Here is a 14,917-nt window from a genome sequence, read left to right as displayed (position 1 = left end):
ATTATCATAGTTTGATACACATTAACTGCCATGACTCAATGTTATGAGACCTTGAGAGTTGCAGTTTGGTGAGGCACCAGCACTCTATGGCAGAGAAGGCAAAGACCTTGTAAAACTACAACTCCCATAATTCCACAGCATTGGCCCATGGCTGTTAAAGTGGTGTCAAATGGCATTAATTCTACAGTGTAGATACACTCCTAGCTTGTTCAACAATGCACTACTCCCTTCCAAGAAGATAAACACAGAAGAAGAACCATCAACAAAGACAAAATCTAACTGGTTTTTGGAACGTCTTTAGGATATTAATAGCTGGAGAGAGATCCAAATATATATTCAAAATATATTCACATAACTACCTTTTACTGTAGTAGCTAATTAATAGAAGTATTAATTAACAGTGAATTGAAGATTTCAGTAGGTAATATATATGTAAAAAAGAAGGAATGATCTACAAATAAAAATTGAGAAAGCAAATGCTATTCTCCCCCCCCCCCCAAAAAAAAAGACCACATTTGGAGACTGAAAATAATGAATGGAGACAAAATCCCAGAGCATAAGTATGATTAGTACTAGCTTGGGTGAGACAAGATGTAAAAACATGATACGAATGAGAAGCGTGTGAATCAAAGGACTAGAAATTACATTGCAGTTACTAACCATAGTATCAACACTTAGGTTAGTAACTTTGTGTATGATATGTCTGTCTATATTATACATTAGCTAAATATAACATTTCAAATTGTCAAACCTGTCTGAACAGATTTCATTTTTATGTAAGAATGGGATTTCTTTTTTATTTATATATTTTGTAATTAAAAATTGCATATTTTTCTTAAAAGTCTTTAAAGAAGTGGGCTAAATACTGATAGCAAAACTATACTCATTTTTTAATAAATGTAATATTTGAGATATGATATTTTCCAGAATATTAGAAAAGATATGACCAAAATTATAGCTATCTCATTAAAATATCAACAAAAGAATCATAGAAGATAGCATCATCAATGCCACTCTTTTGCAAGAGTGCTATAGCTAAAATTCAGTAAAAACCGATTTGCACTAAGGGTCTAATACAATATACCACTGGTATCACTGAAGCACTTAATCTTATCAGCTAGTAAAAACCGCGTATTTCAACATTGTATAATATCTTAAGAATAAAATCAAACTGTTACTAGATTTCTATACATTAATCAAAAATATAAATCTATTTCTCAATGAATGTTTTCTGTTGAAAAATATAGTAAAACCAACATTGGTCAACAGTATAAATTCCACATGGAACATCGCACAATTTATGTTACAGTACTTTCAATGTTATTAAAATTCAACAGAAGCAAAAGTATCTAAAACCTCCCTGTACTTCAATGGAGAAAATCACAGAGCTGAAAAGAATCACAAAATATTTTCAAGTGATATTGTTGAAAAGAATTATCATAGAATTGAACCATTCCATCTTCCAAAGCTCAGGCTGATAGATATTGCAAAGGGAGTTTGGGTAGTAAAATCAAATACTGATGAAATCAAATTGTTTCAAAGTATCAAAACAAAAACATCCTAACCAAAAATAGGGCTTCACATATGACCTTAAGCAATTTATGGGGGGGGGGGGAAAGGGGGGGGGAGCATAAAAATTTGAGCTGCCTTTGGTTGAAGCTGATGGATACTGGGCTAGATTCAACTATGTTCACCTGGAAACTGAAAAAAAAATAGACAACTGGACTGTTGTGTCATAATAGCACAATGAAAATTCATGTAAAGAATTTTTCTAATCTGTACATTCTGACACTCAAGATATCTCTATAAATTGTATAGGTGCTGACAAAGAGATTAGTCATACCAGAGAGAAAGGTACAATCCATCTAGTATGGGATTAGGGATGCATCAGTAGGCAGCCTACATTTTGTTTAATTTAGTGCCTATCCCAACATAACCTTTTTAATGTAAGGGAAGTAGCTCATCAACAATGAAGACCATAATCTCTACAAAAAAGAAAGAAAATGAAAGAAAAAATTAGGTCCACCCACATCTTGCAAGGAACTGCAATGTGAAAATATAAATCAAAACATATTAGCACAATCTTCAGGGGTCTTTCTCTCACATTCTTTCTCTCATCTTTTCATCTATGTTTAATGTACTGTACAGACACTTTTAAAAATATGGTACTACTTCAATAACTTTCCTTCTTTGATATGTTTACTCAATTTTCAAGAAAGCAGCTGTGATGTTATTTGCAGTGTGGGACACAGTTTCTTTGGGTATTTTGAAATAACATCCCTGTTCTGCTTTTCATACCATTTCAAAACTCTTTTTTAAATGTGCTACTACATTTTATAAACAACAGGTGTAATTTTAATCTCTTTTTAGTCATTAAAAAGACTAAGAAATAGTAAGAAAGAGATTTTCTTGATGCTGTGAAGATTTTTTAATGAGCCTTTCAGTATTTTTCAGTAAAGCTGTTATTATCCCAGTTATTTATTGAAACATTTACTTTTTTGGAATTTGATTCGATGTTTATGAAGGTTACATTGTTCATTTTTTTATCAGGCATTGAATTTAAGTTTTATTAAAACTTTATTATAGCATTTGAACAGTTAGATAAAATACTGCATTACTATATGCTTCTTTTTTATTTTAATGCAGCTCTCCTCCATGGCCAGGAAACGACGTTATAAAATTAGACTTTTCTTGTATTTGCATGGCTTATGTTCTGAGCAAATATTGTCACATCTGTAACCGTTGGACTGGCTTTTTATAAAGTTTCTCCAACCTTCTATTTTTTAAAAAAATTATTTGGGTTAGCTCTTATATAATATGGTGTTCATCATCTTTGGCTTTTTGTGTTGTCTCATTACTACATTTCCAACTTTTTTTATTCTGTCGCTCATCTTCTTTCATATTTTCTGTAAGATAAATATTAGCAGCTGGCAAAAATCAAGAGGGAACTGGGCTGGGACAGGAGAAGATTGACAACCTCTCTCGTTGCATCTGTACTGTTAAAATGGGCCTGTTTTCCAGTTTGTGACCTTCAGTTCTATCGTAAAAAATATCAGATTGAAAGTTTCCCATGAGTACAACGTTGATGCATTACACCACTGAATCAGTGGCTCGCCCAACAAAATAGTATTGGTGTCATTACTGAGACACCTAATCTCTATGTGTGGGTAGTTGCAGCAGTCTGACAGCCAGTTTTCTGTTCCAGGACCCTCTAGGAGTTGTATGGACTCCGAAGAACTCCCCAAAGAATTGGCAGGAAGTCTGTTGGTGTTTCTGAAAAATGGGGGAGTAAGTAATGGTGAACAGTGTAGCAGATTCTACAGCCTATTTTGAGAGTGAATTGTCATGGGATGGGGTTACTTTCAGGAACAGTAGTTCCCTCTCCCTTTTTTGGTGAAAAAGAAAGAGAGCAAAATTGAGAGAGATTGCAGAGACCATAAAAACAACGGTGGAGGAATATTTCAAGGCCATAGCTTGACAACTTCTGTGCTAGGGCAAGGGATGGATCCACAAGAGAGCTATGATATGGGTAAAAAATAAACTGATGTCTTTGTTCAGTTGCTGCCGTTTTTATGAAATTGTTCAATACTGGATAAAAGAATGGCCATGTTTGGATATAACCATTAGATATGTGTAACTCAATTTTGATAGGCACATGGTCTAAAGCAAGTCTGTACAACCTGTGGCCTTCTAGATATTTGGACATCAGGTTCCAGAATTCCTGATCACTGGACAAGCTGGGTAGGGCTTCTGTTATTTGGAGGCCCAAGCACCTGGAAGGCCACAGGTTGTGTAGTTCTGGTCTAAAGTCATGATATTAGTACCATTTTGTGAACTGTACTAATAAGAAGCACTTTCAGCTTGCAGTGTTAATATGGAAAAAAGTTCTATACAATATTAATAAAATCAGCTACTTTCAGCAGAAAGTATAAGTGCAGATGGGACCACTGTTGGATTATTTTTAAAATGTCTTTCAACATAAGAGCAAAGAAAACTATTGATAATGAAATGGTGCCTTAATATAATTCTGAATTTGTAAAATGCTGGCTTACACCAACATGTGTAGGACAAAACAGCTGAGTGGTTAAAATTTCTTAGTGCAAGAAGGTAATTAGTATTACAATTACTCGCAGGTAAGTGTGGCAGGTATCACAGCTTAGCTATAGTTTGAATATTTCTATGTTGCATCATGTTCTCCCTATCCATCAAAGCAAATCTGTTAGAGCAAATAACAAAATAACGAACAGGGCAGATGGGGAAAATTAATCTTGCTCTTTTTTTTTTAAAGAAAAGTCTAACCTGAGTTCTGTTAAATGCCACACGTGCAAAAACTGCCTGCGAGATTCCTGCTCGTTTCAATTCATCACGCACCCACTGGTAGATTTCGGAAGACACCTCTGTGTTAGTTGAGACCTGCTGCTCCAACGGCTTGTTTATGGATCTGCTGACAGGAGGAGGATGGTTCAAGTACTGTTGATTTAAGGATTGTTGGGCTAGAAGTCTGTTCACTGCATACTGCTGGTTTAGCAACTGAGCCATTACCAGCTGTTGATTTACCAACTGAGGACTAATGGGAGTAGATACAAGTCCAGGGTGCAGGTTTGGAAGTGGGGTCCGAACAGATGGTTGGCTGCTATGAGAAAGCTGAACAGGGGATGGAGGCTGCTCAGCTGTGTTCCCTGGGACTGGTTGGTGACCAAAGTTGACGTGGTTGGCACCTTGTTGTGACAATTCAGAAAGGCTATCCATTTCAACTATAGAGGAAAAAAACAAGAAGTATTATTTACTTAGATGAAATTATTTATAAGTACATATAAAACAAGGTTATTATTGTATAAGACTACTCCTTTACATTTTTACATAAAATGCATCACTTTGAGGTTGATTTATGAAATTGTATAAACCTATGTACTTATAGAATTTGTTTTAGTGAAACTCTGGTATACTAAAAAGAGCAATCCTACACATGTTTACTCAGAAGGAAGATTGAATTAATACCCAAGTAAACACACACAATGCTTTATAACTGTTAGTAGAAAGGTCAAAACTACGCAATAAAGCATAGATGCACACTATCCATTTATAGTATCTTCAGATTAAATTAAGAAGACAAGTATCAATGAAACCCATGAATTTTTCTTTCTTGGATATCACAACATCCTACATCCCGGAGCTGAGTGGTATGTGTGCACACATACAGCAAACTCAAAGTTTTTTTTCTTGTGCTGCACATTTTACAAAAAAATCATACTATATATTTGAAGGGATAAAAACACTGTCTCAACAAATATGTCATACATTCCAAAAGAATGAATTCTTTTTTTAAATGCATTTGCCTGCCCACCCCCAAAATAAGAAGACTGACAACAATAGCATGTGTTCAAATTGCACAATTTTATTAAAATTACCTATTTAATGTTTGCTATTCTAACTAGGGTGTGTCTTGAACTTGGTGAGTGGCAAAGCTGAGGTAGCATCCATACTTGTACTACACCTTGGCGACTTGGGTGAAACACTCGTGTTAAGTTACAACCGGGCAACCTCTAAGAAAACATGAAGAAGGCTCCCTTAAAGTTATTGAGGCCAAATTCTCCCCAATTTAAGGTCAGTTGATTTCACTTCACCCCATCCAAGTGATCAACAGGTGAGTGTTTTAGCTACAGGCCTTCACCCCTGAAGGGGTGCCTTGGATGTATGCCGAATATCTGATCTTCCTCTCTATCTACGCTAACCTATTTAAATGCCACACCATTCCAGCTAGCCCCTAAAACAGTATAGGGTAGGCAAAAAACCTTCCTAGAATGTAGAAGAGGTAAAACTTCCTACCCAGTCCCAAAGGCAACCATGGCTATACTGTCACATAGGTGGGTGTGGTGGGTCACTGGTCAGGCTCAGAATGAGAGGGGGGGGGGCTGAGCTATGCCATAGCCCAGCTCCACCGCCTTTCTGGATGGTTCCTCTGAACCATCCATTCTTCCTCAAGGGGGGAGGAAAATTTATTTCCCTCCCCAGCTGCATGGGAATGGAAAGCTCCTTATTTCAAGATGTTCCCAGTTTTCCATAATTTTGATCCCCCCCCCCACTGGAAAAAAAATGGGGGGGGGGGCATCTTTTGAAAAAAAGTTTTATTTTTGATCCCCCTGTTTTGAGATTTTGTCCATCTTATTTATCAGACTTCTTTTGATGCAATCAAAAGTACAATTAATGCCTAATTCAAAAATTGAATATTTTACACATACCTCAGCACCAAAGGTTCTGAAACCAAAAATCCAAACCATGATTCAACTGAAGGAACAGTTCACAAATTTGTACACATAGCTTAACACACTGGCATCACTAGGGTTGGCATCACCCAGTGCAATAACTCATACTGTCACCCCCATGAACCTCCTCCTGTACCAGAAAACACGACACAGTTTCTGGCTAAAATACCAGACAATTTGAGAAAATCAGTGACTATAAAAACTCAGGATCTATGAAAAAAAGCATGTGTTTGCAATGCAGGTGAAACCACATGATTCAAAACATAATTGTAACTGGATATTAATGACTACTTTGGTTGGAGTGCATAGAATTTTTCAAAAGTAAATTAGCATAAAAGTTTTACCTGTCTACATGCAAGCTGGCCATACAGAAAATATCTACAGGGATATTTGTAGAAGTAGCAGTCATTACTGCAATCTAGGATCTCACAACAACAGAAATGTCCATTAGCTATGAGACAGGCATTTTTTTCATACAATGGCATCACTGGAGGGGGGGGGTGCGAGGGGAGTGGACTGCACTGAATGATACCATCAGAGGTGACAGCACAAAAATGGCTGTCTCTAATGTACTTTTGCAGACATTGAACAAAAATGATGTGTCACCCTGGTAGACTCTACTACAATAGATAGTACCTAAAAATATGTCCTTAAGTAATTGGTATCAATACAAATGTATTCTGCTTTAGCTAATAGCTGTTTTTTCAAATTTCTTTGCCATACTTCAGTAAACCCCCACATTTTTACAAAAAGCCAACAATAGAGATTTTGGGCAAATCATGGTATGTCTATAATAATTTAAAATATCATTATTTTGCAGAGTTAAGGGAAAAAATGGTAGAATAAATCCATTTAAATCTAGATAATTTTTTCTTCCTTCTATAATCCATAAAATTTGGTACTTTTTCCTCAGTGGTTGCACAGACACTACAGTGCAGTACCAAAGAGAAGTCCATGTTTCCAGAATGTGAACAGGGCTTTAAAAGTGTTAAATTGTAAGTATGTGGGCATCGTGACTTCAGTTCTCTTCTCTTTTTTTTTGCTTACCCATCATATCTTTTGCCTTCTTGAAATGTTTATACCACCTCCCGAATTCTTGACATTTTGCTGCTGAGACATTTGCATAGTAAGTGCTGTTCACAATGGAAGAAATCATACTCTGAAAAGAAAGAAGGGGAAAGCATCTGTATTAATGAGATGTTTAACAAAAGAAGTTATTTTAATCATTTGATGGTTAATATTTTTAGTCTCAACACTACATTAAATTTAACACTTCAGTCAATTATGCTGGGATATCCTGCAGAAATACTATTAAAGTATCTCAGATGTACATTATATAATATCACATTTTTTCTTGTCTCTATCTCCATCCTGTTGCACCTGTGTAGGCAACTTTTTTAGATGAAAGATGTAAAATGTGCATTTGTTAAAAATATGCTGTGCTCTGTTTTGAGTGTTTAGACTGGTATCCTATGATGCTGCCAAAAGGATGATGAAAAAAATCCCAACTTATCTGACCATCAGATATGACTGTTCATACATTCTCATGTAGGATAAATTGAAGTAGTTCTAATTCATGGATAGATTGTTTTGACTATTAGTACCAGTTAAGTGAAGAGCCAACATGGCCTTGGAAAACCACTGGGTGACTTTGGGCAAGTCACACTTCCACAGCTTTATAAGAAGGGCATGGCAAACCCACTCTGAACCATTCTTGCCTTAAAACCCCCACAATAGGGTCGTATTAGATTGCTATAAGTTGGAAATGACTTGAAGGTATGCAGCACCAATAGCAATAACCAGTTAAGTAAATAGCCCAGTACAAGGGTTCATTTCATTGTATTTTCTTCATGATTTGATTATTTGAATCCTTCCTTGTTGTATTTCTACATACATTTCATACATGAAAAACATTTGTCCCTACTTTCTACACGAATCTTTGTTAATTTCTCAAAATACAGAAGAACAGAATCCTTAAACAATGGCTTCATTCAAAAGATACCAATTTATTATCTCAGGAAGAATTCATATACTATTAAGATAATTTTGTCCCCAGAACTACAGTGGTTGAACACAGTTATAATAGGTTGTATAGCACAGGTAAGCACTTAACTTAGAGTTTCTATTGCCTTTTAACCAGAGCTGCACCAATGAACAGCAGCAATTCTTTCTCAATTCCAATCCTCTCTACCCATGTGTGAACTCTAGTAGTTGGCCGTGGCGGATTTGACCTCCCTCCCATCCCTGAAAAGTAGGTAAAAGCTATTGATGTCTGTGTAACAATCAAAAGGAACCACAGGGACTTTGTCAGAGATTTGTAGTATGTGTCTTACTCTCTGTCCTTTAATAATCCATTAAAGTACTAACAGGAATAAAAGCCACATAAAATAATTATATGGTTCAGAAGTAAGATATGGTGCTAACAATTATTAAGACCATGTGTAATGAACCAAGTCTATGTCACAGAAGTAAAAGAACAGTCCAATTCACAGAAGTCCACAGCTGAATTTCAGAGATCAAATGTCAAAAGAATAAGTACTTAACTTTTTGGTACATACGGCTCTCAACTTTTGTCCCCTTATCTCAGTAGTTCCTAGCCTGTGGTCTGTGGACCACCAGTGGTCTGCGAGAATGAAAATATGATCCGCAGCCTCACCATGACTTCGCTGTTGCCTCAAAACCATGCGATAATGAGAGCGACTCATCTTGCAAAACCCTCTGCTGAGTGCCGAAGTAATGGGGATGTTAGGAGGGGAGAGGCTGAGTACCTACAAAAGATTACTACTACCACATCAGCTCTAGATTATTAAATATGTTTTTCTGTGGGTGATCAGATGGTGACTGCTGGGTGGCATATGTTCTGTATCAGAATAGAGCTGATGTGTTCTATGGAATGCAATTTTCTGAATCAGCACCCTAAATAACCAAACCGAATCTAATGTTGACCAAAAACTGATTTGTATCCCTTTTGGAAATAATGTTGGAGAGTGGTCCTTGGGTCAAGTGGTGCCTGGTCAAAAAAAGGTTGGAAACCACTGTCTTATCTAAACTGGATCTATTATGTTTTTATGTGTGCTAGCATATTAAAATATCAACAAGACAATTGAAAAATATAGTATACTTCATCAACATTTGGAGGGCTGCAAAATGCCCATTATTAGTTTAAAGGTTCACTCTGAGATGTTCCATTTTGTTTCCTGAAGCCCAGACATTTCCTTCTACTTTTAAAATTACTGCAACTTGTAGGCAAAAGAATCTCCAGAGACGTTCAGTTATTTTCCTTCTTACTGTCAATAGGTTTATATCAGTGATTCCCAAAGTGGGCATTACCACCCCCTGGTGAGTGCTGCAGCAATCCGGGGGGGGGGGGGTCATAATGGCCACAGGGGTATTGGGGGAGATGAATAACTATAAGGGTGCAGTGAAAGCATAAAAGAAAGAATATAAGATTTAGAAAAATTGATTTCCAGGGGGTAGGCCAAATAAGTTTGGGAACCACTGGTTTAAATTATAAGATGTTATAATATAGACTGTTACAATATCAGACATAGATTTATCTAGGACCTACTAACAACTTTTGACTTCCTTGAAAAAGAAAAATGGAAGGGATTTTTTCTGACAATTTAATCAGCCTATACATCATTATGTCTATCCCTTGAAAGTTTACTTGAGTTCATATGTTTCTCAAGATTCAGCACCCAAATTTATCCATGCACAGCACTTGTTCTTTTGCTAAGATTCTGATGAAGATTTGATCTGAAATGGTGCCACCTTTGCAAAAGCCCCACTACACTGGAATGATGCCATCTGCACAGCCTTCATTTTCTTTTCCAGACAAATAAATTATTTATAATTATCTCTTCCATAACTGTGTGGCCATAAATTGTTGCATTATTCTGGAACTCAAGTTCATTTCTAGTTCAGTTAAGACAAATTTAAATGCATTCCATATTCTAAGTTGTATCCCATCGTTAGGTGGGAAAATTGTACTGCATCAAAGTTGCATGAAGTGTTGCTTTAAAGCAGAAATGTTTGATAATCAGTTGCATTTGCATTTGATTTGCTTAAAGGAGAGGTTCCTTTTTAGGTATGAAAAAGTTTTTCATATTTGATCTACTATCAACAGAACAGCTTTTATTTAGGGTGGTCTTTCTTAATTATGACCTGTAGATACTCAGAGCATACATGGCTTAGGCCTAAAAATGCAGTTGCTTTTTTTGTGAAACAACAAAACATTAATCAGGTCAGTTCAATCGTCTAAACCAAAACTGTTCATGCTTTGCTGCCAAATCAACCTGCCATGACAGACTCTGTTATCTGTGATTGCTCAGCTTCAGGTCATAAAACCACTTATCCCCCCAATGTCCCCAAACCCTCTCTAACATCTTTAATGTTCACACCCTAAGTATTATTCCTGCACATCTTTAATAAAGATGAGAAGCATTCATCAAAGAAGACAGACATTGCAATGTTTACAAAAAATGTGCTAACTGTCCTAGTACGTAACTCCAGAGACAGATGTTCTCAAAGACAATTACATGAACATAGTTCTATTAGGTTATGTTTTCCATATGCAAAATATTTCAAAGTATAATCTCAAAAACTTTTACAGTCCTTCCCGATGGTTAAAAACATAAAAGGAAAAATAAGCATTTATACAACTGTCTTACCCATGTTGAAAGCTTTCAAGCTCGATCAGCAGTGGGGGCAAGGGCTACAACAACTTATTTACACAATTATCTAAATACGATTAAACAGCTGATGGACAAATATTAAACTGGAAAATGTATAGTCATTTCAGCTTAATGTAATCCTCTTTCTGTAAACACCCAAGATGATTTTCCCCCAACTAGAACAGTTCTGACATCTCATAAGCCTAAGGGTGAATAGCAAGAGATTGTTTTTGATAGTTATAAATATTCAAAAGACATGCAGACCATCTGCTTTCATAATACAGGTAAAGTAAAACTGAACTGGTGACTTCAAAAAGGATTCTTTTAACAAAGTCTCTCTATTCTTAAATGCTATAAAGACAGATGTCAAAAACTGTTATATAGGGCAAGCAAGAGTGTGCAAGATGGGCTATTCCTTCTCACACACACAATTTGTGAAGACTGTCTTTTCTTTTTCCTTTTCCTATCTGTATGTTGAAACACATTTCTAAGAGATTAAAACATCTTTTTAAAATTGAGATCTCACAAGTAACCCTAAACAGGGTGTTTGGATTATGAATGCTAAGTGATTCCAGCTACAGATTTTCTCTCTTTCCGGAACACAAAGTATGGTTTGGGTGAAAGTTGGGGGAAGAATCAAACAAGGCTAATTTTACACTAAGCCACACAGTCAGCTTGCATGTAAGTGACTACCTGTCAAATCAGATTTCCTATAAGCAGACCAAGTCTAATTTCCTTTTTATATTCAGATTTAGATTTATTTATGCTTTAACATTAATCACACATTTCATGAGAGGGCTTGTAACAACATAATGATTTTGTCAAGAGGCAAGTTAAAAGAGACCTTATCTTCTGAGCAGAGTATAAAGAGCACTGCCCATAAACCCTTATAGTCAATTTTCAGAAATGAAACGTTATCTTGACAGTAACCTTTTAATGTATCATATTAATGACACAGCAGTGTTAAGCAGCACCTTATTTTTATAATTCTCAATAAAAGGGACATTTGCTGAACAATCTGTCAACCACTAGAACCTTTTTTTCTTCCCTAAATGAACTTTTAAAAGCTGTTCTATGATTTCTGTATGTTTTCCCAACTGTGGTAAAGGGCATTTTAAACATTACTAGTTTTGATACCAGAATTAGTCTCTACATTGCAGAGCCAATATTAATTAACTGGATGAACTCAAAACAAGCAATATATGAATGAGCCTCCTGTTTTCACAAACAGACTCTTGGATTCTCCGTGGAAGTTACTCATTGGCTTTAGTTTCCCATTCCACCTGAACTGGGAAACTGGGGGCAAGACCTTAAACACTGTTTAATACATTGGCTTGTTTTTGAAGGCATTAACAATAGTTTCCCAATGTAGATGTAACAACAACCTATAGTTAATAGTGATTTATTTCACTGTTTGGTCAGGTTGCATGATACATGCTTTATTCTTATCAAGACAATCTACATCTTCAGAAAAGTAATGAGAAGCTACAAGCATTAGCTGTGTATTCATATTCTTATCAAATATCCAAACCATGATGTTTATGATGCCAACTTCAAATAAAGTTAGGGCGGCATGTTTTTAAGCCACTAATCACAAATGGAATGAAAGTTACATAGGAAGTGTGCTTAATATTAGTGAACAATCTGACAATAGAAAATAACCAGGTTTTATGCTCATTGGATAGAAGACTATACAGGTCTATAAAATTAAAGGAGGCTTCAACCATTACTTCTGAAACTTCAGTCTTATGGATAATTTTTTTGCTAGACTTAAGTGTGTATGTGCCTTCAAATTAACAATGACCTCATAAATTTCATAAGGTTCCCCCCTTTCGTGCTATTCCCACAAATCATGATAGGGGACACTTCTGGAAGAACGGGCTTTTTTCAAATAAAAAATGTTTCAATTTCAGTTCAACTCTAATATTTCTATATAAGTTCACCCATTTTTCTGAAAATATGCTTTTAGTAAATCATCTAATCTTTATTTACAGTCAGCAACCAGGAGACATGAAAGAAGCCTCCCACAGGATGGTAAAACATCCAGGCGTCCCCCAGGCAACCTCCTTGCAGATGGCCAGTTCTCTCACACAAGAAGTGACTTGCAGTTTCTCAAGTTGCTCCTGACACACACAAACACACACAGCGCAATCAGTATGAAATCCCACCCTACAACCATCCATCCACATCAATGCAGTGTTTACATCAGGTAAGGATATAAATTTAAATTTAACACCATTAACAACCTGTGGCCATTAGTAAAGAAATTGGGATAATAGCAAAGAAATAATTTAACGTGGCAATCCTCCATCAGGTTTTACAATAGGATGGACAGAAACTGTGTTGGGGAAATCCTCAGCTTCAGGAAAAAAAATATCCACTGTGCCTCATGTGAAAGAGATCTCCCTAAATCATTTGCCAATTAAGATACATAAAATGTGTTGTCATCAATTTGACTTACTGGTTTAACTGTCTGTCTGAATAAAGTCTAGCAAAAGTCTGAATGGTTCCTCACTTGATGAAAGCCCATGTAGGAGTTTAACTACTCTCGCAGACACATTTTGCACAAAGTGTGACAACAAAAAGTGCTTCTACCCTTCATACAGCAAAAGCAAGAAATCTCTTGTGTGTGTGGTGGGGGAATTAACTCTTGACAGGCTTTCTCAACATGCTGGGACAGCTTGCCCTGTCAAAAAGAAGCAATTTATCAAGATTTCGTCATCTTCCTACATACTTTTGAAAATAAACTTGACATTCTTTATAGTGCACATACTATATGCAGTATATAACTCTATTTGTATCTATATTTAGTTCAACAACTTGAAGCTACATGGTAGCTGTAAAAAAATAAATGTAATATATTATTCAGGTTATGAAATATATATACGCCTGAGTAATATTGTCCCATATTGTTCCTATAGTTTTAAAAATCTATTACAGCATTCACCTTGATACAATGGTTGGAGCCATTTATAAAAACCATTGCTGTTCAGAGTAATTGCTTATGAAATATAATCGAATTTATTTCTTAGGACAACATCTAGCTAAGGACTTATCCAGAAAGGGGAAAAATGGACTCTGGAAGTAGAGAGGCTTTCCAGATTCTTTTGTTTTGATTTTACCTGCATATCCAAACTCTTTCTTATAATAATAATAATAATAATAATAATAATAACAATAAACTTTATTTCTACCCCGCCACCATCTCCCCGATGGGGACTTGAAGCAGCTTACATGGGGCCAAGCCTGGACAACATAATACAGCAATAAAATAAAATCATATACAACAGACAACAACAGCATTATCAAAATGACATTAATAATAATAATAATAATAATAATAATAATAATAATAATATAAAATAAACATTCCAATAGACACAATCACAATAAAGATGACAATGGGTGGGCCACATATTCTGGATAAAAAACAAAAAAAACTCTAACCCAGAGTTCCTTCCCTCAACTTTCCTTGAATATTCTGTCCCTTCTAACATGTGACAATTAGATTCAGGCAATGTTTTAGAAAAGTATTTGTAACAATTTTTAGAGTTTCCTTTATTATAATTTAGGAGTTATAGCTGAAGTGTTAAAATACTATAGCAATATTAACTTAACTAAGCATCAGAATAATTTTGTTTTGGTACAAACATTATTCTTTCTGTCATTTGATCTCTGTTGAGTGGAAACAATATGTTTTACTGGCAGTGATCATCATAGCTAGTTTCAGAAGAATACAACAATTTATAGAAGACACCATTTATTTCAGAAAATATTGGGTTAATTTAAACTGATCTCGGCAGAAGAATGAAAATTATTTGACAGTGCTGGGAGTCCCTAAGAAATATTTTGGGGTGAAGAAACACATGTGGCTATTCAAAATGAAATCAGTTTGTATAGGATCTGGGACACTTGGCAATTTTTTCCCCTTATCTGGAGGTGGTCTGACTTGTACATCAGATACACAATGTTATTTCCCTT

General features: G+C 35.7%; 1 protein-coding gene across 12 annotated transcripts in view; it reads right to left on the bottom strand.

Moving 5' to 3' along the window:
- The window catches only part of SATB1 (SATB homeobox 1), a 126,323-nt gene that overhangs the window by 51,511 nt on the left and 59,895 nt on the right, over positions 1 to 14,917 (bottom strand). For 11 of the 12 annotated variants that reach the window (XM_060781969.2, XM_060781958.2, XM_060781957.2 and 8 more), the window contains 2 exons: positions 7,311 to 7,422; positions 4,300 to 4,754 (listed from right to left, as the gene is read on the bottom strand). In XM_060781969.2, the coding sequence (XP_060637952.2) occupies positions 4,300 to 4,754; positions 7,311 to 7,422 (567 nt within the window). The remainder of the gene's footprint in view (positions 1 to 4,299; positions 4,755 to 7,310; positions 7,423 to 14,917) is intronic. The other variant, XM_060781964.2, reaches the window with a different exon arrangement.

The sequence above is a fragment of the Anolis sagrei genome, chromosome 6 (genome assembly GCF_037176765.1).
Source record: "Anolis sagrei isolate rAnoSag1 chromosome 6, rAnoSag1.mat, whole genome shotgun sequence".
Classification (NCBI taxonomy): Eukaryota; Metazoa; Chordata; class Lepidosauria; order Squamata; family Dactyloidae; genus Anolis; species Anolis sagrei.
Note: the sequence above shows the minus strand (reverse complement) of the source record. Positions and strands in the feature narration are given on the sequence as shown.